The sequence below is a fragment of the Pelophylax lessonae genome (assembly GCF_965119305.1).
Source record: "Pelophylax lessonae genome assembly, chromosome: 1".
In the NCBI taxonomy this organism is placed as follows: domain Eukaryota; kingdom Metazoa; phylum Chordata; class Amphibia; order Anura; family Ranidae; genus Pelophylax; species Pelophylax lessonae.
The window spans coordinates 412,521,728-412,545,355 of record NC_138768.1 but is presented as its reverse complement, the minus strand read 5'-3'; the positions used below and the strand labels follow the sequence as shown (position 1 = coordinate 412,545,355).

The window sequence follows — 23,628 nt, the reverse complement described above, 5'->3', positions numbered from 1 at the left end:
GCACTGATTACTGCAGTAATGTCACTGGTCAGTCAAAAATGTCAGTCAAGGGTCCAAAAGTGTCAAAAATGTCAGTCAAGGGTCCAATCTGTCCGCCGCAATGTCGCAGTACCGCAAAAAAAATCGCAGATCGCCGCCATTACGCGTTAAAAAAAACAACAAAAATGACAAAAATCTTTCCCTTTGTTAGTAAACGCGATAACTTTTGCGCAAACCAATCAAAATACGCTTTTTGCAATTTTTTTTTACCAAACATAGGTAGCATAAAACAAATTGGCCGAAAATGTTAAAAAATTTTGATTTTTACATTTTTTTGGGGGGGAATTTCATATAAAAAAAAGTGAAAAATATTGCTATTTTTGCAAAATGTACGCTCTTTTTTTGTTTATAGCGCATGATCAAAAAATCGCACAGGTGATCAAATACCACCAAAAGAAAGCTCTGTGGGAAAAAAAGGACGCCAAATTCGTTTAGGTTCAGCGTCGCACGACTGCGCAATTGTCCGTTAAAGTCACGCAGTGCCGAATCGCAAAATACCCCCTGGTCAGGAAGGGGGTAAAATCTTCCGGGGCTTAAGTGGTTAACCACTTGCCGACCGCCCCGCGCAGATTTACTGCAGCAGAGTGGCTCGGCTGCACATAATCACGTAGATCTACGTGACTGCGTGCACGCGGTCTCGACAGCACGCACAGCTGAGACCGCGCTCCCGCTGTGATTAGACACAGCGGAAGGAGCAGCGGCGATTGCCACCTTCCTCCTGCGATCGTCCGAGAAACTGAAAGAAGACCAAGCTGCTTATGTAAATAAAGCAGGCGAGTCTTTTGTCACACGGGCAGAAAGAGATCATAAAAAAAGTCCAAAAATCTATCCAGTAGTTTGTAAACGCTATAACGTTTGCGCAAACCAATTTAAATACACTTTTTGGGATTTGTTTCACCAAAAATATGTAGCAGAATACAAATTGGCCTAAACTGATAACAAAATTTTATTTAATTATTTTTTTTTATTGGGAATGTTTTATAGCAGAAAGTAAAAAATAGTGTTTTTTTTTTTTTTTTTTTCAAAATTGTAGCTCTGTTTTTGTTTATAGCGCAAAATCTAAAAACTGCAGAGATGATTAAATACCACCAAAAGAAAGCTCTATTTGTGGGAAAAAAAGGACATTAATTGTATTTGGGCACAGCGTCGCATTACCGCACAATTTTTCGTTAAAGTAACGCAGTGCCGAATCGCAAAAAATGGCCTGGTCATTAAGGAGGTAGAACCCTCCGGAGCTGAAGTGGTTAATTAAGTTTTAGCAATAAAACCTGGAAGCTGATTGGTTCCTCTGCAGAATTGTGACTAATTTTGCCCTCCCTAGCTATAGTAAATAAATCCCTAGGGCTCTATTTACACCAGTGGGTTTTTTAATGCTTTTTGCAGAAACCCAGCACATTATTTTTAACATGGGTTCCTAAGGAACACATTCACATCAATGCATTTTTGTGCCTCTGCAAAACAGTGCTTTTTTTTGGTTCAATAGATTTTAATGGAGAAGCTGCAGGAAAGCATGTAGTGCATTTTTACCATGATTTGGCTGCGTTTTGCGTTTTTTTTAATCTGCCCGACAACTAATTTGCCCCCCCAAAAAAGCATAAAAACGTAAATCACAGTGCTTTTTTTTGTTTAATAGACTTCAATGGAGAAGCCACAGAAAAGCATGTAGTGCCTTTTTACTAAGATTGTGCTGCGTTTAGCATTTTTTTAATCTGCCCAACAACAAATTTCCCCTCCCCCACATAAAAAAAAAAAGCATAAAAACGCAAATCTCAGCGCTTTTTTTGGTTCAATAGACTTCATTGAAGAAGCCGCAAAAAAGCATGTAGTGCAATTTTACCACCATTGTACCGCGTTTTGCAATTTTATTAGTCTGCCCAACAACAAATTTGCCCCCCAGTGCTTTTTCTGGTTCAATGGAGAAGCCGCAGAAACGCATGTGGTGCATTTGTACCACGATTGTGCCGCGTTTTGCGTTTTTTAATCTGCCCAACAACAAATTTGCGCCCCAAAAAAAAGTATAAAAACGTAAATCACAGTGCTTTTTTTGGTTCAATAGACTTCAATAGAGAAGCCACAAAAAAGCATTTAGTGCCTTTTTACCATGATTGTGCCGCGTTTTGCATTTTTTAAATTGCCCAACAACAAATGTGCCCCCATAAAAAGCATAAAAACGCAAATCACAGCAAAATCGCATAAAAAAATGGAAAAAGCCCTGCAGAAACACTCAAAAGCAAACTGCATAACTGTGAATGGAGCCTTAACACAGCCAGGTTGCTAGCATTTTCTGGAGAAGTTTACCAATGGCAGACTACTACATATGTATGTCATGACAAGTGCTTTAAAAATAACAGATGGGCTTTGGCTTATCCTGCAAGGCTTTGAAATATTCACTGTAAACTAGCATTTTTTTCATAAACATAAAGGTATTGATTTGTATGCTTTGTTCATTTACACAAGCCTTTGTAACTGCAGTAATGAAGTTCATAACATTTTTGTGTCAGGATGAACTATCGTGGTCATATCATACACTCATATTAACATATCCATCAAATTTCATTTCATCAACACTCACCAAGCTATAGGCAATTTATTGTTTTCCGAAGGCCTAAAGGCACCCGAGACTATCCCATGTTGTACTGGAATTAATTTGTTCATTTCTTTATGTAAACTATTAAACAAATATGGGTTTCAGATACAAAATCTGAGCTTAACATGTCAAAAACCGCTTGTCGAAACATCTCAAAGGCGCAGATTGGATCCCCCATTCAGTTTTAAAATGTTATTGTCCTAAATTGCACCACCAACAATACTGCTAATTTTTCTCCAGGCGCTGACCATAGATACTGTATAGATGGGAGCCTTCCTCTGACTTCTGTACATCTACTAATGATAACTATACGAATGTTGGTTGTTGCCCCAGACCATTTAATGCTGCTGTGTAAAATATGGTGTCTTTGTGAGTGAGGTCCATGGAATATAATTGTCCAGTAGTATTGATTTAATTGCTTGCGTTTATTTGTGGACTCCTAATTATTGACTGGAGGTAAATTTAATAGAGCAGTCTTTATGAACACTAGGAAACCACTGCCGTTGCAGTTTAACATAATGAACTGCATCATATCCCTTTAGATCATTTCAAGCTCATTTTATTCCTCTATGACAGAACAGTAATGTTTAAAGAGTCTTTTTTTTTTTCTTATTTTTTTTTTTTTTTTACAACTCGTTCTTCGAGTTTAGGGTGAAATAAAAGACAGGGAGTGGGAAGTTCCCATTTACTAATCCGTAATTGCTCTTTACAATTTAACTGCAGGGAGTCTGCAACCTTCAGTGAACCATTAGTTCATTTATTGTTACCTTCCATTAAGATTTATTTTGGGGGGATCGCATAGTACTTGAAATGTGAACTCTTTAATTGAAGAGGTTTATTTCTCCTTTAATTAGAATTTTTTTTCCTGTTTGTTTTATGTGTTAAGGGCTTACCATACACACAGCCTGCCATTAATATAAAAAATGTGCATTCTAGAATGCGGCGAGATTGAAACACTAGCGTGCAGTTATCAGACAGTACAGCAGTGAGAGAAGATCTTCTGTTGCATAGGTTAACCATTGCTCGTTCAAGTATTATTATGGGAGGATTCCCATGACAGGCTACATTGCATGTACCACTTCAGGATCTGTAGCCTGTGTGCATATCAGAGCCAGCACTACAACATCCGTATGCCTGCATTATTCTTTACTCAACCTAATTTACCTATCTGGACAAATACACACAAAAAAGTTTGTTACAAAAAGTCAATACAATTTCAGTCCAAGGTTCAGACTTGCAGTCTTGCTAACTGCATATAGTGAACAGACTTAATATAATTTAGTATTAAATCAGTTTTTTTCACAAAGTGAAATAGAAAAATATCAAATCATTTTTACTGTTCTGGGTGATTGACAGCTGTATGAGATTATGCTAACAAAATATGCCTTATGGTGTAATTTATTTCTATAAAACTAGAAAAAAAAATTATGAAATGTGAGGTACACCATATTAGACATTAGTTATATACTAAATTTAAACATTGGTAATGTCTGAATTGGTTAACCAAGTGTTTAATTGCAATAAAAATATGATTGTAATCTCTAAATACTTTCATATTTATAATCATTTCTTTGTTCACTAACTCATATTTACAACTTTAACTTCCTTCAAATTATTTTGACGATTGTGTATCACAAGTTTGATCACATTTAAAACCTACACTTTTATGCCAAAGTGCAACTTGTGCTTATTTGGACAGAAAATGTGTTTTGTGTATTAGGGGTAGGAAGATGGTACATTATTTGAGCAGCTTTTTTTTTTTTACATTGAATGAGATTAGGCGAATATTTTGCATTCAGGCAAGAGTTTACCCGATATGAACTTAAAAGGTAACACCACATTTGTGGGAAAATAAATGAGCAAATATATATATATAAATATATATATATATATAGTATACAATTGCGACACAAGTCATATTGTGATTGAATGGTATTAAAAATGACTTTTCCTTTTGGAAAGGTAATCTCTACAGCGCTGTCATTTTCTGTAAAATCCAATACAATATGGGGGGTACCTGGAGGTGTTCTGTACACAGTTTGTATACTGACCACACCCCAGAAACATAATTTCCTGCTTGTGTGATTGCACAGACCCTCCCCCTGAAAATGTCATTTCCTGCTTGTGTGATTGTACAGACCCTCCCCCTGAAAATGTCATTTCCTGCTTGTGTGATTGTACAGACCCTCCCCCTGAAAATGTCATTTCCTGCTTGTGTGATTGTACAGACCCTCCCCCTGAAAATGTAATTTCCTGCTTGTGTGATTGTACAGAACCGCCCCCTGAAAATGTCATTTCCTGCTTGTGTGATTGTACAGACCCTCCCCCTGAAAATGTAATTTCCTGCTTGTGTGATTGTACAGAACCGCCACCTGAAAATGTCATTTCCTGCTTGTGTGATTGTAAAGACCCTCCCCCTGAAAATGTAATTTCCTGCTTGTGTGATTGTACAGAACCGCCCCCTGAAACTTTAATTTCCTGCTTGTGTGATTGTACAGACCCTCCCCCTGAAAATGTAATTTCCTGCTTGTGTGATTGTAAAGACCCTCCCCCTGAAAATGTAATTTCCTGCTTGTGTGATTGTACAGACCCTCCCCCTGAAAATGTAATTTCCTGCTTGTGTGATTGTACAGAACCGCCCCCTGAAAATGTCATTTCCTGCTTGTGTGATTGTAAAGACCCTCCCCCTGAAAATGTAATTTCCTGCTTGTGTGATTGTACAGAACCGCCCCCTGAAAATGTAATTTCCTGCTTGTGTGATTGTACAGACCCTCCCACTGAAAATGTCATTTCCTGCTTGTGTGATTGTACAGACCCTCCCACTGAAAATGTCATTTCCTGCTTGTGTGATTGTACAGACCCTCCCCCTGAAAATGTAATTTCCTGCTTGTGTGATTGTAAAGACCCTCCCCCTGAAAATGTAATTTCCTGCTTGTGTGATTGTAAAGACCCTCCCCCTGAAAATGTAATTTCCTGCTTGTGTGATTGTAAAGACCCTCCCCCTGAAAATGTAATTTCCTGCTTTTGTGATTGTACAGAACCGCCCCCTGAAAATGTAATTTCCTGCTTGTGTGATTGTACAGACCCTCCCCCTGAAAATGTCATTTCCTGCTTGTGTGATTGTACAGACCCTCCCCCTGAAAATGTCATTTCCTGCTTGTGTGATTGTACAGACCCTCCCCCTGAAAATGTAATTTCCTGCTTGTGTGATTGTACAGAACCGCCCCCTGAAAATGTAATTTCCTGCTTGTGTGATTGTACAGACCCTCCCCCTGAAAATGTAATTTCCTGCTTGTGTGATTGTAAAGACCCTCCCCCTGAAAATGTAATTTCCTGCTTGTGTGATTGTAAAGACCCTCCCCCTGAAAATGTAATTTCCTGCTTTTGTGATTGTACAGAACCGCCCCCTGAAAATGTAATTTCCTGCTTGTGTGATTGTACAGACCCTCCCCCTGAAAATGTCATTTCCTGCTTGTGTGATTGTATAGAACTTCCCCCTGAAAATGTCATTTCCTGCTTGTGTGATTGGTTTAGTAATTTTCCCAGAAGTCTGCACTAAGATAAACATTTAATTTTGAGCATCTCCCACAACAAAAATGGCATTTTTGGTGAGACATTCCCAAAGGGAAATCATGTCTATAGGGATGCGGACCCTGCTAATTTCCTTAGCCTTACAGGTGCAGCAGCTGATTGATATTTATGAAACCACTCCCATACAGATTCATGTTGCACATGGACACAAACAGCTATTTCTCCAGAATAACAAAATGTAGGAATCTGCAACAAAGTTTATTAAAATCCCTGCAATGTACATGGAGCACCCAGAGGGGAATATTTTTTCGCAACAAAAGTTGGGTTACTTTTTAAATGTTAACAATTACAAATCAATTAATAGGCAACACAGAAGTTGTCACATATCAGTTGTCAAAAACACCCAGAAAGGTGGCTATCATTTTTTGTAATGATCAGTAAATTTTAAGATCAACATACATTTTACGTCAGTTTTACCTGTCCCTAGCACAGAAAAAAAATAAAAACATGAAACTTGCACAACCTACGAATTCAAGCAATATGCAGTTCTTTTCCCTCAAAATGTCTGATCTTTTATGAAAAAGAGGAGAGCCTAGTACTGGTTGTAGTGACATACCATTATTTCCACACAAACCCCACAGGTTCACCCGACTGTAGAATGTTTTACCAGTCATTGTGTACGTATACAGTGCCTTGAAAAAGTATTCATACCCCTTGAAATGTTCTACATTTTGTCATGTTACAACTAAAAACATCAATTTATTATATTGGGATTTTATGTGACAGACCAACACAAAGTGTCACATAATTGTAAAATGGAAGGAAAAATAATAAATGGTTTTCAAAATGTTTTACAAATAAATATCTGAAAAGTGTGGCATGCGTTTGTATTCAGCCCCCTTTACTCTGATACCCGAAACTAAAATCTAGTGGAACCAATTGCCTTCAGAGGTCACCTAATTAGTAAATAGAGTCCACTTGTGTGTATTTAAACCTCAGTATGAATACAGCTGTTCTGTGAAGCCCTCAGAGATTTGTTAAGAGAACCTTAGTGAAAAAACAGCATAATGAAGGTCAAGGAACACACCAGACAGGTCAGGGATAAAGTTGTGGAGGAGTTAAAAGCAAGGTTAGGTTATAAAAAATATCCCAAGCTTTGAACATCCCACTGAGCACTGTTCAATCCATCATCCGAAAATGTAAAGAGTATGGCACAACTGCAAACCTACCAAGACATGGCCGTCCACCTAAACTGGCAGATGGGGCAAGGAGACCATTAATCAGAGAAGCAGCCAAGAGGCCATTGTTAAAAGAAAGCCATAAAAATTCCTATTTGCAGTTTGTGAGAAGCCATGTGGGGGACAAAGCAAACATGTGGAAGAAGGTGCTCTGGTCAGATGAGACCAAAATGGAACTTTTTCGCCTAAAAGCAAAACGCTGTGTGTGGTGGAAAACTAACACTGCACCATCACCCTGAACCATCCCCACCGTGAAACATGGTGGTGGCAACATCATGTTGTGGGCATGCTTTTCTTAAGCAGGGACAAGGAAGCTGGTCAGAGTTGCCGGAAGATGAATGGAGCCAAATACAGGGCAATCTTAGAAATAAACCTGTTAGAGTCTGCAAAAGACTTTAGACTGGGGCGGAGGTTCACCTTTCAGCAGGACAATGACCCTAAACATACAGCAGGAGCTACAATAGAATGGTTTAGATCAAAGCATATTCATGTTAGAAATGGCCCAGTCAAACTCCAGACCTAAAAATCCAATTGAGAATTTGTGCCAAGTCTTGAAAATTGCTGTTCACAGACGCTCTCCATCCAATCTGACAGAGCTTGAGCTATTCTGCAAAGAAAAATTGGCAAAAATGTTACTATCTAGATGTGCAAAGCTAGTAGAGACATGCCCAAAAAGACTTTCAGCTGTAATTGCAGTGAAAGGTGGTGCTACAAAGTATTGACTCAGAGGGGCTGAATACAAATGCAACCCAATGTAAAAAAAAAATTGAAAACCATTTTTCATTTTCCTTCCACTTCACAACTATGGGCCACTTTGTGTTGGTCTATCACATAAAATTCCAATAAAATACATTTACATTTTTGATTGTAACATGACAAAATGTGAAACCTTTCAAGGGGTATAAATAGTTTTTCAAGGCACTGTATATGTATTACATAAATATATTTGGAGCTAATCTGCTCCCTAAAATTAGCAATTTATCATCCTGAGATTTACACAACTCTGCCACACAGCACAGCCATTTTGGAGAGCTCACTTTACAACTGCTGTTAGTCAATAGAGCTTGATCCCCTCTCTGCGCTCAACTTGTAATTGGACAACGAAGGAGCAACAGCATGCTGATGAGTTTATTACTCTGCTCTTGCCTCCTGTGAGTGTGCTCTAAGCTGATGAACACTGTAACAGTGTATATTTTTCACTTATTTAAAAAAAGAATGTAATCATCTTATAATGAACACATAACTGCAATATTGGTGTGTTTTCATATCCACCTGTTTTTTTAAAAAAGTTACCACTTATTACATTAAATGCACGCAGACCTTAGGCTTGGAGGCAAGTCAACTGCAGCATGCTTTCATGGTAAAGTGGCTTAACAGCACTAAGAAAGCACGAATGCTGTCTTTGCTGAGCTCCATGCTAGTTCCATGGCTGTCTTGCAGTTCCAATAGCTTCAGTATTTTTGGAACCACTGATCCAGAACAATTAAGTTGGTTGAGTTCTGGCATCTTGGAGATTTTCCTGATCTATATGCTGGAATGTACTCAAACTAGAGACAACAAAACTACTATTACTTTTAAAAGATGGTCAGCTATGGCAGCCTAAGTACTTCAAAGGTTTTCTTAAAAATCAGTTGCAGAGGAGTTTGAGATTCTTTTAACCACTTGCCGACCGCCGAACGAATATTTACTGCGGCAGTCAGCCCCGTACAGGCAAACCGACGTAGTGCTACGTTGGCCGCCTACGAGCCTCTAGGGGGCGAGAGCGCGCCGCCGGAGGCACGCTCCCGCCCCTGCTCGTTCCCTGACATGTCCACGCGAGTGACCGGCGGCTCCGATGTCCGCCGGTCACTCGCGATCTCCTGCAGGAGAGGGATAATGGCAGACAGCTGATGTAAACAAAGCCGCCTGTCATTCTCCCTGATCTAACTGCGGAGACTACCCGATCCTGCTATGTAAGATCGTATGTCTCTGTGGTTACATCACTAGCCACGCCCCTTTACAGTTAGAATCATGCCCCTAGGGATACACTTAACCCCTTGATCACTAATAAAGTTAACCCCTTTCCTGCCAGTGTAATTTTTACAGTAACAGTGCATATGTATAGCACTGATTACTGTAGTAATGTTACTGGTACCCCCAAAAGTGTCAAAAATGTCAGTCAGGGGTCCGATCTGTCCGCCGCAATGTCGCAGTCCCGCAAAAAAAATCGCAGATTGCCGCCATTACTAGTTAAAAGAAAAAACAATAAAAATGACACAAATCTTTCCCTTAGTAAACGCAATAACTTTTGCGCAAACCAATCAAAATACGCTTATTGCGATTTTTTTTTTACCAAACATATGTAGCAGAAAACAAATTGGCCTAAAATGTTAAAAAAATTAGATTTTTACATATTTTTTTGGGGAATTTCATATAAAAAAAATGTGAAAAATATTGTTATTTTTTCAAAATTGTCGCTCTTTTTTTGTTTATAGCGCAAAAAGTAAAAATCGCACAGGTGATCAAATACCACCAAAAGAAAGCTCTGTTTCATTTGGGTACAGCGTTGCACGACCGTGCAATTGTCTGTTAAAGACACGCAGTGCCGAATCGCAAAATAGAGCCTGGTCTTTGAGCAGGAAAATCCTCCGGGGCTTAAGTGGTTAGGATCCTGTTGACCTGCATTTACATTGACTAGTATAACAGAAAAAAATGACTTCAGATGTAACAGAATAAAGTGTTCTGCATTTCTGAAAAAGTAAAGCAAATGTAACAGTAAACGTAAGAGAATGCTGCTCTGTAATATTTCGTTTAAAATGCAAACCTTGCCTTCCAAATCCAACCAAAATGCTTCACAAAGGCAAGGGCCACAATTCTTCGCTAAATGGAAGGCAGGCAGATTTGCACAAGATAGGTACCTGACCTGTAGATATCTTGCTTGATAAATCCCGCTCACATTATATTCTAACTCCGCAACTGATTTATTGTCTCAGCACTGTTTGTTCTGCTTTGGATTATAAATATGTTGTGTACTTATGTGAATACACTCTGGGAACAGCAATGTCAAGCAGATCAAACAATCTTACTGCTAACTTGTGAGGTTTACAAATACTTCCATAGGAATACATTGTGGGAAAACAAATAAGGTAAAATCGGAGGTGTTTCCACGTTGGGAAAATAGGTTTTTCCTAAAGCAGTTGGTAAACCTTAGTAATATGTTATTAGTCAAATGTGTGGCTACTGTATATTGTAGCCAGTAATGGAAGATTTGACTTCATGTCTTTTCTACTTCTTAGAAATAAGCACTTTCAGCCTCGATAACTTCCCAGATCAGTGCCCAAAGTACAAGAGATTTTTGGGTCATTTTTAGCCATGCAAGCAAAAATATCCTATAGTTCAGCCTTTCTCAACCTTTTTAACATGGAGGAACTCTTCAAATTACTCTCAGGTTTCAAGGAACCTCTGTTAATAATATATCTAAAGCTAAAGAGACATTAGTGTAAACTGTGAGTTGTAGAATAAAAAAGGATTTAGGAATGTTGAGTACTTGGTGTATTTGACATCCTTGTCTGTCTTATACAAAAACATATATTTTTTTAGTAATAATATATATGAACATATACAAATAATAATAAAATACAGAAAAAAAAATGATATTGTTCCTTAGAATTTGTGGTCCGTGGATAAGTGAGCCCTTAAAATGATAGTCATTGGGAGAGATTTCCCCTTACACTGATGGTCAATAAAGAGCTCTAGTACACAAGTGGTCATCAGTAAGAATTTTCCTTACATTAGTGCTCAGTAGGAAGAATGCCAACTTTATAGATAGTTGCAAAGAACATTAGTAGCTTATCTGAAAGGCAGAAATGGCTAATTGCTCAAAGAAACCCCTACCAACCTGCTGGAGGAACTCTAGTAGAGAAAGACCTCTGTAGATGATGTTGAATGACAGGAACAGCCATTCAAATAATTTAATCATTTTTATTTAGGGCCCATTTAAACTGGCAGGCGCATGTAATGCTCTCTATAATGTGTGCACTGTGTAAGGGTTGTGTGATGCATTTACGTTTTTTTTTCTTTTCTTCTTTTTTTTTTATTCTATTGAAATGCCACAACTCTATACACCACAGTGCATTGTGATGCGGAGTAGTCCTGCTTCTTTTCAGCACATGCTGATGCATTGCTTTGATGTGTCAACTGAAACAGTAGGATATTAGACAGATTACCTTGTCTGTGTATTAGGACTACATTGGGCAAAGCTGCCCAGTGTGGCTGGTGTGAACGAGCCCTTAGTCTAAACACTTGAGAAACAGTTGCACAGCACTGTAGTTGTGCAGGGTCAGTAACAGAAAACCATAGCCATCTTTTAGCTGCATTTAGGTCTATAATAAAGACCTATATTAAAGTGTTTAATAGGATATGAAGGAGGTGGCAGCTTTATATAAGATAATGCTGGTGGAGATCAAGACAGCAGGGAGCTAGGAACTGAAAATGTTTTTTCCTAATGACCACCTACAAAATATTGTCCAAAACATTTGCCTATGATAAGAGTATCAGCTTGAGTAACAGCATTGAGGACTTGTTCACACCAGTTGCAGTCCAGGGTGTTTTTATTCTGCATCACAAACTCATGGACTGTGTTTACCATGGATTCCAATGACCCTAGCTCATACCAGTGCACTCCGTCAACAAAAGTTGAACCTGCTGCATTTTTTTCTGTATGGAATGTATTTGGAACATGCAAAATGCATCATTTGTCTTTAACTGAGATTAACCACTTGCTGACCGCCACACGACTATATACTGCGGCAGTCAGCCCCCTACAGTCAAAGTGACATATGGGTACGTCCCTCGCCCGCAGGCCTGTAGTGGGCGAGTGCGCGCCGGCGGTGCGCTCCCTCCCCCGCTCGTTTCCTGCCTAGCCTGTGTGTGTGACCAGCGGCTCCAATGTCCACCGGCCACTCGCGATCTCCCTCAGGAGAGGGAGAAAGACAGACAGCTGATGTAAACACAGCCGTCTGTCATTCTCCCTGAAGTAATGACAGAGGCTATGCGATCCTGCTAAGTAGGATTGTATGTCTCTGTGATTACTTCACTAGCCACACCCCCTAACAGTTAGAATCATGCCCCTAGGGACACACTTAACCCCTTGATCACCAATAAAGTTAACCCCTTCCCTGCCAGTGTCATTTTTACAGTAACAGTGCATATTTAAAGCTCTAATTACTGTAGTAATGTCACTGGTACCCCCAAAAATGTCGGTCAGGGGTCCGATCTGTCCGCCACAATGTCGCAGTCCCACAAAAAAAAATCGCAGATCGCCGCCATTACTAGTTAAAAAAAAAAAAACAATAAATATTTCCCGTAGTTAGTAAACACAATAACTTTTTCCCAAACCAATCAAAATACGCTTACTGCTATTTTTTTTTACCAAAAATATGTAGCAGAAAACAAATTGGCCTAAAATGTTAAAACATTTTGATTTTTACATTTTTTTTGTGAATTTCATATAAAAAAATGTGAAAAATGTTATTTTTTCAAAATTGCAGATCTTTTTTTGTCTATAGCGCAAAAAATAAAAATCACACAGGTGATCAAATACCACCAAAAGAAAGCTATGTTTGTGGTAAAAAAAAAAGGACGTCAATTTCATTTGGGTACAGCGGCGCACGACCATGCAATTGTCCGTTAAATTCACACAGTGCCGAATCGCAAAATAGGGCCTGGTCTTTGAGCAGCCAAATCCTCCGGGGTTTAAGTGGTTAAGAAAAAAATAAGGGGAGAATCGCTGGAACATGCTCAAAAATGAGCATGCAGAAACACATTCGGAACACAGAAATTCTGGCGTGAACCAGCCCTTAAGTCTACCTCGTTGAACTTTTTTTTTTTGTATTTTTAAGATAGCCCTTCTTATCCTACTACTATATTTTATAAGACTGTATTATACTACTATATATTTTATAAGAGTTTTTGTAGTTATATGAAAACATATAACGTACAAATGTGTTGGGCCCACTAAAAAAAATATATTGGTTAATATATGAAAACACAATATATATGTGTGCCACAAAAGTGAAAAAGTCATCCCTAATTCTTTAACAAAATAGGAAATATAAAATGGCTAGACACAGCAACAAGTTTTTGTTACAAAAACAATTTCACCACAACCAGGATCTACATTGTTTTGGCACATACAGTAGATATTACTGGACAACAGCAAGCGGTATGTTTGTACCATGATCTCAAGAATCAAACACACACTTAGAATCACAAATCCAGTAAAGCATTGACTTTTATACCATATCCTGGGAAAGAAATTATAGATTTCCTCAATATAATTGTACCGTAGGCATGATATGTTTAAGACTCCTTAGTATATTTATTCATTTATGGGGGGGGGGGGGATGAAAGGGTTATATATATGTAAAAAGAAAAATAATAAATTTACATTTTTTTTATATATATAAATATATATATATTTTTTTAACCACTTACCGACTTCTCACAGTATATTTACTGCGGCAGTCAGCCCCTTACAGGCAGAGCGACGTAGGTCTACGTCGCTAGCCTGTGAGGCTCTGGGGAGCGAGCGCGCGCCACCGAATGCGCGCTCCCGCTCGGTCACGGACCCCCCCCGCGCGTGTGCCCGGCGGACCCGATGTCCACCAGGCACTCACGATCGTCCCTGACACCGGGAGAAAGGCAGGCGGCTAATGAAAACAGGCTGCCTGTCATTCTTCCTTGTGTAAGAATGGTGATCATACGGTTCTACTATGTAGGACCGTTGATCACTGTTCTTACAGCTCAAGCCACAGCCAATCACAGTTAGAATCACGCCCCTAGGGACACACACCACCCCTCCCTCTCAAAAAAAGTTAACCCCTTCACTACCAGTGTCATTTTACAGTAACAGTGCATATGTATAGCACTGATTACTGTAGTAATGTCACTGGTACCCCCAAAAGTGTCAAAAATGTCAGTCAAGGGTCCGATCTGTCCGCCTCAATGTCGCAGTCCCGCAAAAAAAATCGCAGAACACCGCCATTACGCGTTAAAAAAAAAACAACAAAAATGACAAAAATCTTTCCCTTAGTTAGTAAACGCAATAACTTTTGCGCAAACCAATCAAAATACGCTTTTGTGGGGTTTTTTTACCAAACATATGTAGCAGAAAACAAATTGGCCTAAAATGTTAAAAAAAATTTAGATTTTTACATTTTTTTGGTGAATTTCATATAAAAAAAATGTGAAAAATATTATTTTTGCAAAATTGACGCTCTTTTTTTGTTTATAGCGCATGATCAAAAAATCGCACAGGTGATCAAATACCACCAAAAGAAAGCTCTGTTTGTGGGAAAAAAAGGACGTCAAATTCGTTTAGGTACAGCGTCGCCGGCCGCGCAATTGTCCGTTAAAGTCACGCAGTGCCGAATCGCAAAATAGGCCCTGGTCAGGAAGGGGGTAAAATCTTCCAGGGCTTAAGTGGTTAAACAAAGAGAGAATAAACAAAAAAGAGTCCTTAGTTTGTACAATTTTTTTTTTTAGGTTGAGATTTATTTTTTTTTTTTTTGCCAACTGCTGCCACTATGTAAGGTCTGTGGGAATGTTTCAAGGTATCCTCTTTGTAAAAAAAAAAAAGCCTTACATTATTACTTACGTGGTTATTTTATTAGATGTGGAACATATTTACCTTTTGTACATAATCAATAGCAAAAAAAATTCCGACAGTCTTATTTTCGATTGTATTAATGTCTTTGCTTCACTTGCATACTTTGTTAAAGGGACAGAACATAAGTCACGCAAACATACATATAGGAGTATATGTTCCTTCACTGCTGTCTGTAGTTCTTTTACTTCCAACATCTTCTGTTTTATGGAAAGCCAGATGGCTTACATGACGTTCATTCACTTCAAAACTGATCCACTACCCCCACCTTCTGGTAAGTATATCAAATAGCACTTAACAGAAATACTTAGGCACCCCTTTACGAGATTCTAGAAAACCAAATATTGTATTCTTATTCCGTACAAAATAAATTATTGCTCTCTAGAACATTATACTGTTTTTAGCTGTTGTGAAATGATAGTAAGAGGAATTCTAACAAACACTCCAATGTTAGTAAACTGCACTAAATTGTTAGCCCCATATTAGGACTCCCTAGCTTTCTGATTGGAGGAGAACATATTCACCATACAGATGCACGAGGGCACATGACCTAAAAAACAAATTGACTGTGTTATAAATAAAACAAATGATATATAAAGGAGGAAGGACCAACGTTACTGAAATATACTAATACATTTAGCGGTCGGTATTCGTGATTGCAAGATATTTTTTTTGTCAGATTAAGAAGTGATGTACTACTTTCTGAATATTTGCACTTTACTTGTTCTGTGAATGAACCCTAACAGCCTTGACAGGCAACTGCTCTTATTGCTGGTGAAGACTGCAACATAGACACTTGTGTTAAAATAAGGCTGGCGTAAAACTGGGCAATTTAGACAAGCATGGCACGAAAAACTGTATCAACACAATAAATACGTTTAAAAAAATGATTCATAGATATAGGCAGCTTCAAATAAATCTTGACTTCCTTTAAAAGTCAATCTTGACCCACCCCACCTCACCTCTCCCCACCCCACCTCACCTCACCTCTCCTCTAAGTCTCCATATTATTTCTGTGATAGGCATCCTCATTTAGCAATTGTGAGACTTGAAGGGTCAAGTTTAGCTTTGATATGAAGACACAATTTGCATGTATCTCTGCATCTACTTATTGTTTTTACATCAGAATTTCACTGATCATAACTTTCCCTTATGCATTTTTACACCTTATGCCCACTTTGACTTGCCTAGGTATGTGACACAAATTGTATTTAAAGCTGAAATCCAGGATATCTATAGTATACTCATGAGAAAGCTTGTTGTTGCTAAATGAAAAAAGAGCCCAGTTAAGTAGAAATGTACCTTTGAAAAGGCTGTGATGTTATCGCTTTTGCATTTTTTAAAGTAATTCTAAAGCTAAATTAAAGATAATAATAAACAAACTTACCTGCACCTGCAAAACCTCTGTGCACCTTGCACAGAGCTGCCCCGATCCCCCTGTTCTGGGGTCCCCCGTTGGCGCCCTCCTGTCTCCTCCTCTTCGGTGAGTGCCCCTGTAGGAATCCGCTTACTATGGAGGCGCTTGTGCGGGCTCAATCCCGAGCCACACTGCCTGTGTTCATAGACAGACAGCGTGGCTCAGCCTTGTTCTCTTGTCACAGGATTTGATTGACAGCAGCTGGAGCCAATGGCTCCCATTGCTGCCTCACTGTCCTGTGAGGAGAGAGAGAGTGCGGAGAGATCCACTGCGCTGGATTTAGATCGGTTTCAGGTAATTATAGTGTGGGGGCTGGGGAGGATCCTAATAGTATAAGGGTTTTTTTTACCCTAATGCCGATAATGTATTAAGGTTAAAAACAAAAAAAAAAAAACATAAGCCTTTAGAACCACTTTAAATGTCGCTGGCTGGGGCCTGGAGGAGGTATCAGAGAGGCAGGTATGTCATATCCACTCTCTAAACAGCCCTTTGATTGCAAACTAAATTTCCCATGATTCCATTGGAATATCTTCTGGAATATCAGAAGTCTCCTGGCCTGTCCCCAAAAAAGCACAATGGGAGCCCACTAGATCGAGCAGCTGTGGGGTGGCATCCTGCTTGCTGTAACATATAACTAATTATGTGTTAAGTGGAAGGTACAAGACTGATGGCCGGGGGAATAGCAGAGATCTTGGCTACTGGTCTTGTAAAAATGAAATCGGGATGACACCGTATGATTGAGCATTGATTCAATGGAAGATTTAGAAGAGGCAGAGAACTTGTATGAAATGGGCTAAATGGGCTAAAGTATTTTTTGTAAGGCCCCTTTCACACTTGCAACCTAATAGCCACATGATTTTACTGCAATTATGACTGGATTTGAAGCAATGCCTGTCTATGGAGCTGAAAAACGCATCAAAGTCAGACCAAAGTAGTGCAGGGACTACTTTGAAGTCGTTGCAACTTGATATATACCATATGAATGGTACTTATTGGAAATCATGGAGTACGACTTGTCATGCAATTTTGCAATCCCAAATTGCAGGACAAGTCGCACAAGTGTGAAAGGGGCCTAAGCTAAAAATGGGCCTTTTTATGTTATCTAAGAATAGTTCCTGCCCTGAGATCAGCTTTAACAATAAAATACAAATAGCATTGATCCTATCATCCTTATCATAGTATTGTAATAGACCAATACAAGGCAATAATTGGTTAATAAAGGTTACAGGCCAGCAGCATTTAGTTTGAAGAGAATCTGTCTCAAAGCATAGCGTCTCTCACAATAAACTTCAAACATAAGCTGCCTTTCTCTTAAGTCACAATGTACAGTATAATTACACATTGTCAACTTCATGGTGACTGAAGTTGTCGTGAAACTAGAACCCATCAAAGAAGTACTTTTGTAAAGATATTTTGTTATGTGACAGATTCTCTTCAAGACACTTTGCATATAAATTTAGGGTTCCATGAGGGTGGTGTTAATGTGCACTTATTTTAGTACACTTTTAGTTTCATATGTCATTTTCACTTTCTCTTACAAGTAATTCCTTTACTCTAAGCAACTTTTCTGTTTTATTTTTTTAAGCCCTTAAAGGTATCATAATTCCAAAAAATATTTTGCCCTGCACTTTTACTATAGTTTAGGGACTCTTGCTGTGGGATCTCAGCAGAGTTCTGTAGCTAGAGTAAGTTTCCATATCAAAATCAAGGTAAAGTGTATTTAAAGTGATCATACGTTTTGAGACTTTCCCCTTTTTTGTTCAACAAGCAGGTTGAACCAAAGAAAAAAAAAAAACACTTGATTCCCCCATCCACATAATCAATATGGATGGATTCCCGCTGTCAGAATACAAAGACTCAGCAGGGAGGATTCCTCCATCCATATTGACTCCCTGACCACATAATACACAGATCAGTGCTGCTGGCTATAGCTGGTGGTGCTGATCAAACAGGGAAAATCCAACAGAGTGGTTGTACAGCAGTCGATCGGTAGACCTGTATAACCATCCTTCCTATAAATAGATCGCAACTTGATCCAATTTTATCCATATATGGCCAGCTTTAATGGCAGTGTTTACCTTTTAACCACTTGCCTACAGGGCACTTTCGCCCCCTTCCTGTCCAGGCCAATTTTCAGCTTTTAGCGCTGTCATGATTTAAATGACAATTGCGTGGTAATGCTAAACTGTACCCAAACAAAGTTTTTATAATTCTTTTTCACACAAATAGAGCTTTCTTTTTGGTAGTATTTAATCACCACTGGGTTTATTTTTTGCTAAACGAAAAAAGACCCAAAAATTTGAAAAAAAAAAACTTTTTTATAGTTTTATAAAATTTTGCAAACAGATCATTTTTCTCCTGTGCTGATGAGGCTGCCCTGATGGGCGCTAATGGGTACTGATGAGGCAGCGCTAGTGGACAGTGATGAGGCTGCACTGATGGGCATTGATAGGCAGCACTGATGGGCACTGTTGGGACTGCACTGATAATTAGTGCCCTGATTATCAGTGTGCATGTCCCTGTTGCACAAGCCTATTATTGGCTCTTTTTTCCTAATGCTGAAAGCAGTGCTGATAACCAACATCATGATCAGCTGTGACTGGGCTCAGCTGATCAGGTGGTAAAGACCTGCTGATTGCCTCTGTATCTCCATTTGTGATCAACAGTGTCTTGAGGACACTGCGATCACAGATCACGCCGCCCGCACGCTGAATCGGTGCGTTTACGGGACGGCGCCATACGCCGGCCGGCCGCACTGTAGCCTTCATTCGGCTATAGTGCGGTTGGCAAGTGGTTAAAGTAAGTTTTGATAAGAAGAGGGACCTCTTAGTAGCTCAGTGCAATAACTGTTATTCAGTCTTAACATCTGTCATTAAATGTCAGGCACAAAAGGAGTGTACTGTTCTCATTGTGTCATCTTTCTATTTGCATTGTAAAATACAGTACAAACATTTACCATCACTCCTACCAGCTGACTAGCATTAAAATAGAGGTTTTTGTTGCATATATATATGTAGAAGCCACAATGCCTTGTGGAGGACCCTCTGTGAGGTATGGCCCCTAACTCCAGTGTAACAGAGCTCCCATCTTGGGACATTTATAGCAATGAATACATTTATTCATTGCTATTCATGGTATGTAAGTCAAGATTTATATTTTTCTGGGTAATCAGATTTCCATGTGCACCTAACTTTAAAACTAGTTATAAATTAATTAAAACAGTTGCCTTTTATTTTTATTTTTTGCGGATTGTTGGATTTGTTGAAGGGACACTGATGGTCTTCATCTGCCAGTATGGCCAAACCTTTTTTTTTTTGCCCATTCATCACTTTTGGGTCACAGTAGTGCACTTCACTGCTTTCAGTTCAGCAGGGGCCAGCCAAGATTTAAACCATGTGTGGGCAGGCTGATTGTACCCAAGTTGATCGATCAACTTGGATTTAACCAGCCTGTTGGATTTTTCATGGATTTATTGCCAGCAGCTATAGTCGCCAGCAAAAATCACTGTGTGTTCTCCCAGCCAGGACAGCCCAACCCCCAATTTTGCAACCACAAAATTGCTTTATGGCCGGCTTTTTGTCTTCACTGCTGTGACTTAGTTTCTCCAACAGCTGACAAGATTTATAAAACATGAATGCATATGAAATTATACTAGTCTGTCCAATATACAGTATCTCACAAGAGTGAGTACACCCCTCACATTTTTGTAAATGTTTTATTATATCTTTTCATGTGACAACACTGAGGAAATTACACTTTGCTACAATGTAAAGTAGTGAGTGTACAGCTTGTATAACAGTGTAAATTTGATGTCCCTTCAAAATAACTCAACACACAGCCATTAACCACTTCCATACCAGGCCTATTTCGGACACTTTGTGTTTACAAGTTAAAACCAGTATTTTTTCCTAGAAAACTACTTAGAACCCCCAAACATTATATATATTTTTTTAGCAAAGACTCTGGAGAATAAAATGGCGGTCATTGCAATATTTTTTGTCACGCGGTATTTGCGCAGCGGTCTTTAAAACGCCATTTTTTGGGGAAAAATTACATTTCACTGCATTTAAAAAATACTAAACAGTAAAGTTAGCCCATTTTTTTGTATATTGTGAAAGATGATGTCATGCCGAGTAAATAGATACCCAACATGTTACGGTTTAAAATTGCGCCCCCCCCCCCCGTGGGATGGCGACAGACTACGGTCAATAGAAATCTCAATAGACGACACTTTAAATTTATTTAACGGTTACCAGTTTAGAGTTAGAGTGTAGCTCTTTTTTTAAAATTATTGCTCACGCTCTGGCGATCGCGGCGATACCTCACATGTGTGGTTTGAACAGCGATTTCATTCGCGACTCGACTTCCGTATACGTTTTTTTTGTGCGCGAGCTAACGATGATCGGGGCGGCTAAATTTTTTATTTTTTTTTCCCATTTAATTTATTTATTTTTTTAACTTTATTACAGTTTTTAAAAAAAAAAAAATCTGATCACTTTTATTGCTGTCACAAGCAATGTAAACATCCCTTGTGACAGCAATATGCAGTGACAGGTACACTTTATGGAGGGATCGAGGGTCTAAAAGACCCTAGACCCCTCCACTACACTTCCCTGTATGCAAAACGCCGAAAACGGCGTTTTTGCATACAGCCGTTTTTCAAATTTGGCGCCGTTTTGCAGCACACTAACCCGGAAGTGACGTCATGGACGCCGCCCCCGGGTTAAGTCATCGGAGACCCGATCGATGCCGTTTCCGGCATTCATCGGGACTCCATCCAGCCGGCGGACGTGCCGGCTGGGTGCTCGGGGCTCCCGGTGGGACGGGAGCCCCGGTAAAAGCCGCAGAAGGCGGCGGGAGGGGGGGGGACGTCCCCTCCCGTCCCCGGGTAACGATCGAGCGGCTCCCGAGCCGACCGTCGGCTTCAAACAACGCTATCGGGATGATGCCTCTAGCTAAGTTTGGACGTCATATGACGTCCACCTAGGGGGAAGTGGTTAATGTCTAAACCACTAACCACAAACGTTGAGTACACCCCTAAGTGAAAATGTCCAAATTGGGCCCAATTAGCCATTTTCCCTCCCTGATGTCATGTGACACGAGAGCTTCACAGGTTGTCACTGGAGTCCTCTTCTATTCCTCCATGATGACATCCCTGAGCTGGTGGATGTTAGATGCCCCACAGATGCTTAATAGGGCTTAGCTCTGGAGACATGCTTGGCCAGTTCATCACCTTTACCCTCAGCTTCTTTAGCAAGGCAGTGGTCGTCTTGGAGGTGTGTTCGGGTTGTTATGTTGGAATACTGCCCTGCGGCCCAGTCTCCGAAGGGAGGGGATCATGCTCTGCTTCAGTATGTCACAGTACATGTTGGCATTCATGGTTCCCTCAATGAACTGCAGCTCCCCAGTGCCGACAGCACCCATGCAGCCCCAGACCATGACACTCCCACCACCAAGATTGACTGTAGCTAAGACACACTTGTCTTTGTACTCCTCACCTGGCTGTCACCACACACGCTTGACACCATCTAAACCAAATAAGTTCATCTTGGTCTCATCAGATCACAGGTTCTAGTAATCCATGTCCTTAGTCTGATTGTCTTCAGCAGACTGTTTGCGGGCTTTCTTGTGCATCATCTTTAGAAGAGGCTTCCTTCTGGGATGACAGCCAAGCAGACCAATTTAATGCAGTTTGCAGTATATGGTCTGAGAACTGATAGGCTGAAACCCCCAACCCTTCATCCTCTGTGGCAATGCTGGCAGCGCTCATACGTCTATTTCCCAAAGACAACATCTGGATATGACGCTGAGCACATGCACTAAACTTCTTTGGTAGACCATGGCGAGTACTGTTAAACCACTGTATGGTCTTGACCACCATGCTGCAGCTCAGTTTCAGGGTCTTGGCAAACTTCATATAGCCTAGGCCATCTTTATGTAGAGCAACAATTCTGTTTTTTCAGATCCTCAGAGAGTTCTTTGTCATGAGGTGCCATGTTGAACGTCCAGTGACCAGAATGAGAGAGTAAGAGCGATAACACCAAATTTAACACTCCTGCTCCCCATTCACACCTGAAACCTTGCAACACTAACGAGTCACATGACACCGGGGAGGGAAAATGGCTAATTGGGCCTAATTTGGACATTTTGACTTAGGGGTGTACTCACTTTTGTTGCCAGCGGTTTACACATTAATGGCTGTGTTGAGTTATTTTGAGGGGACAGAAAATTTATACTGTTATACAAGCTGTACAATCACTACTTTACATTGTAGCCTTCAGTGTTGTCACATAAAAAGATATAATAAAATATTTACAAAAATGTGAGGCGTGTACTCACTTTTGTGAGATACTGTAATTTTAAAAGACCATGTATTCCTTTAAAAGGAAACCTGCACTAACATAAATATGGAGGAGGCTACCACTAGTGACTTCCAGCAGAAAATAATTGTTGTGCAGCTGTCTTTGGTTTTATTACCATTAATTACTAACCTGGAACAAGTATGCAGATTAGAAAGTCAGAGTGAAGCCAGGACCCTGTCCTGAAGTCTACATAGTTATTCCAGGTCAGTCATCCAAGAACCACTGGAAGTCATTGCATCAGCACGGAGGCCAGGTAAACAACACTTTCAAGAGGAAAGGTCAGCAATAGGAGTATCCATATTCTGTCTGAACAAGTTTCATTTTAGAATAGAGAGAGCTAAAAACTCTAGCAGTGACGTGTCCAATATAAAAAGTTTATCTTCTATGTTTCAGGTTCCCTTTGCAACGTGCCTAATGGACCTCGTCAGAAGTAAGCTCTTTGAGAAAAAGAGACTTGTGGAAGAATATGCTTTACTGAAGGGGAGAGAGTCCAAGTGAATGACATCTGCCCTCAAGAAGTACTCCGAAAAAATAGGCAAATAATGGCATTTGGCTGAGTTTCACTCTGCACCTGTAAAGTTTTTAAGTTATTTTTTAAATAGTCATGTAAATGAAATATTAAAAGTATATACATATTTGTTTTACATGATATATGACATACTTGTATTTATTTTTTGTATCTATGATATATCAATAAACCATACGTTCATTTGTATTCTTTGTTTCTAATTGTATGGAAAACAAAGTGGTCAAATATTCCCCTCTAGTTAAAGGTGCTATGTAGAAAAAAAAAGTAAGTATTTTTTGCT

General features: G+C 39.6%; 1 protein-coding gene across 1 annotated transcript in view; it reads left to right on the top strand.

The window, feature by feature from the left end:
• Nucleotides 1-23,350, top strand: part of CNTLN (centlein) — a 712,784-nt gene extending 689,434 nt beyond the window's left edge. Inside the window, exon 27 of the mRNA XM_082272784.1 lies at nucleotides 23,213-23,350. Coding sequence (XP_082128910.1) covers nucleotides 23,213-23,317 — 105 coding nt within the window. The 3' untranslated portion in view covers nucleotides 23,318-23,350. The remainder of the gene's footprint in view (nucleotides 1-23,212) is intronic.
• Nucleotides 23,351-23,628: the final 278 nt, after the last annotated feature.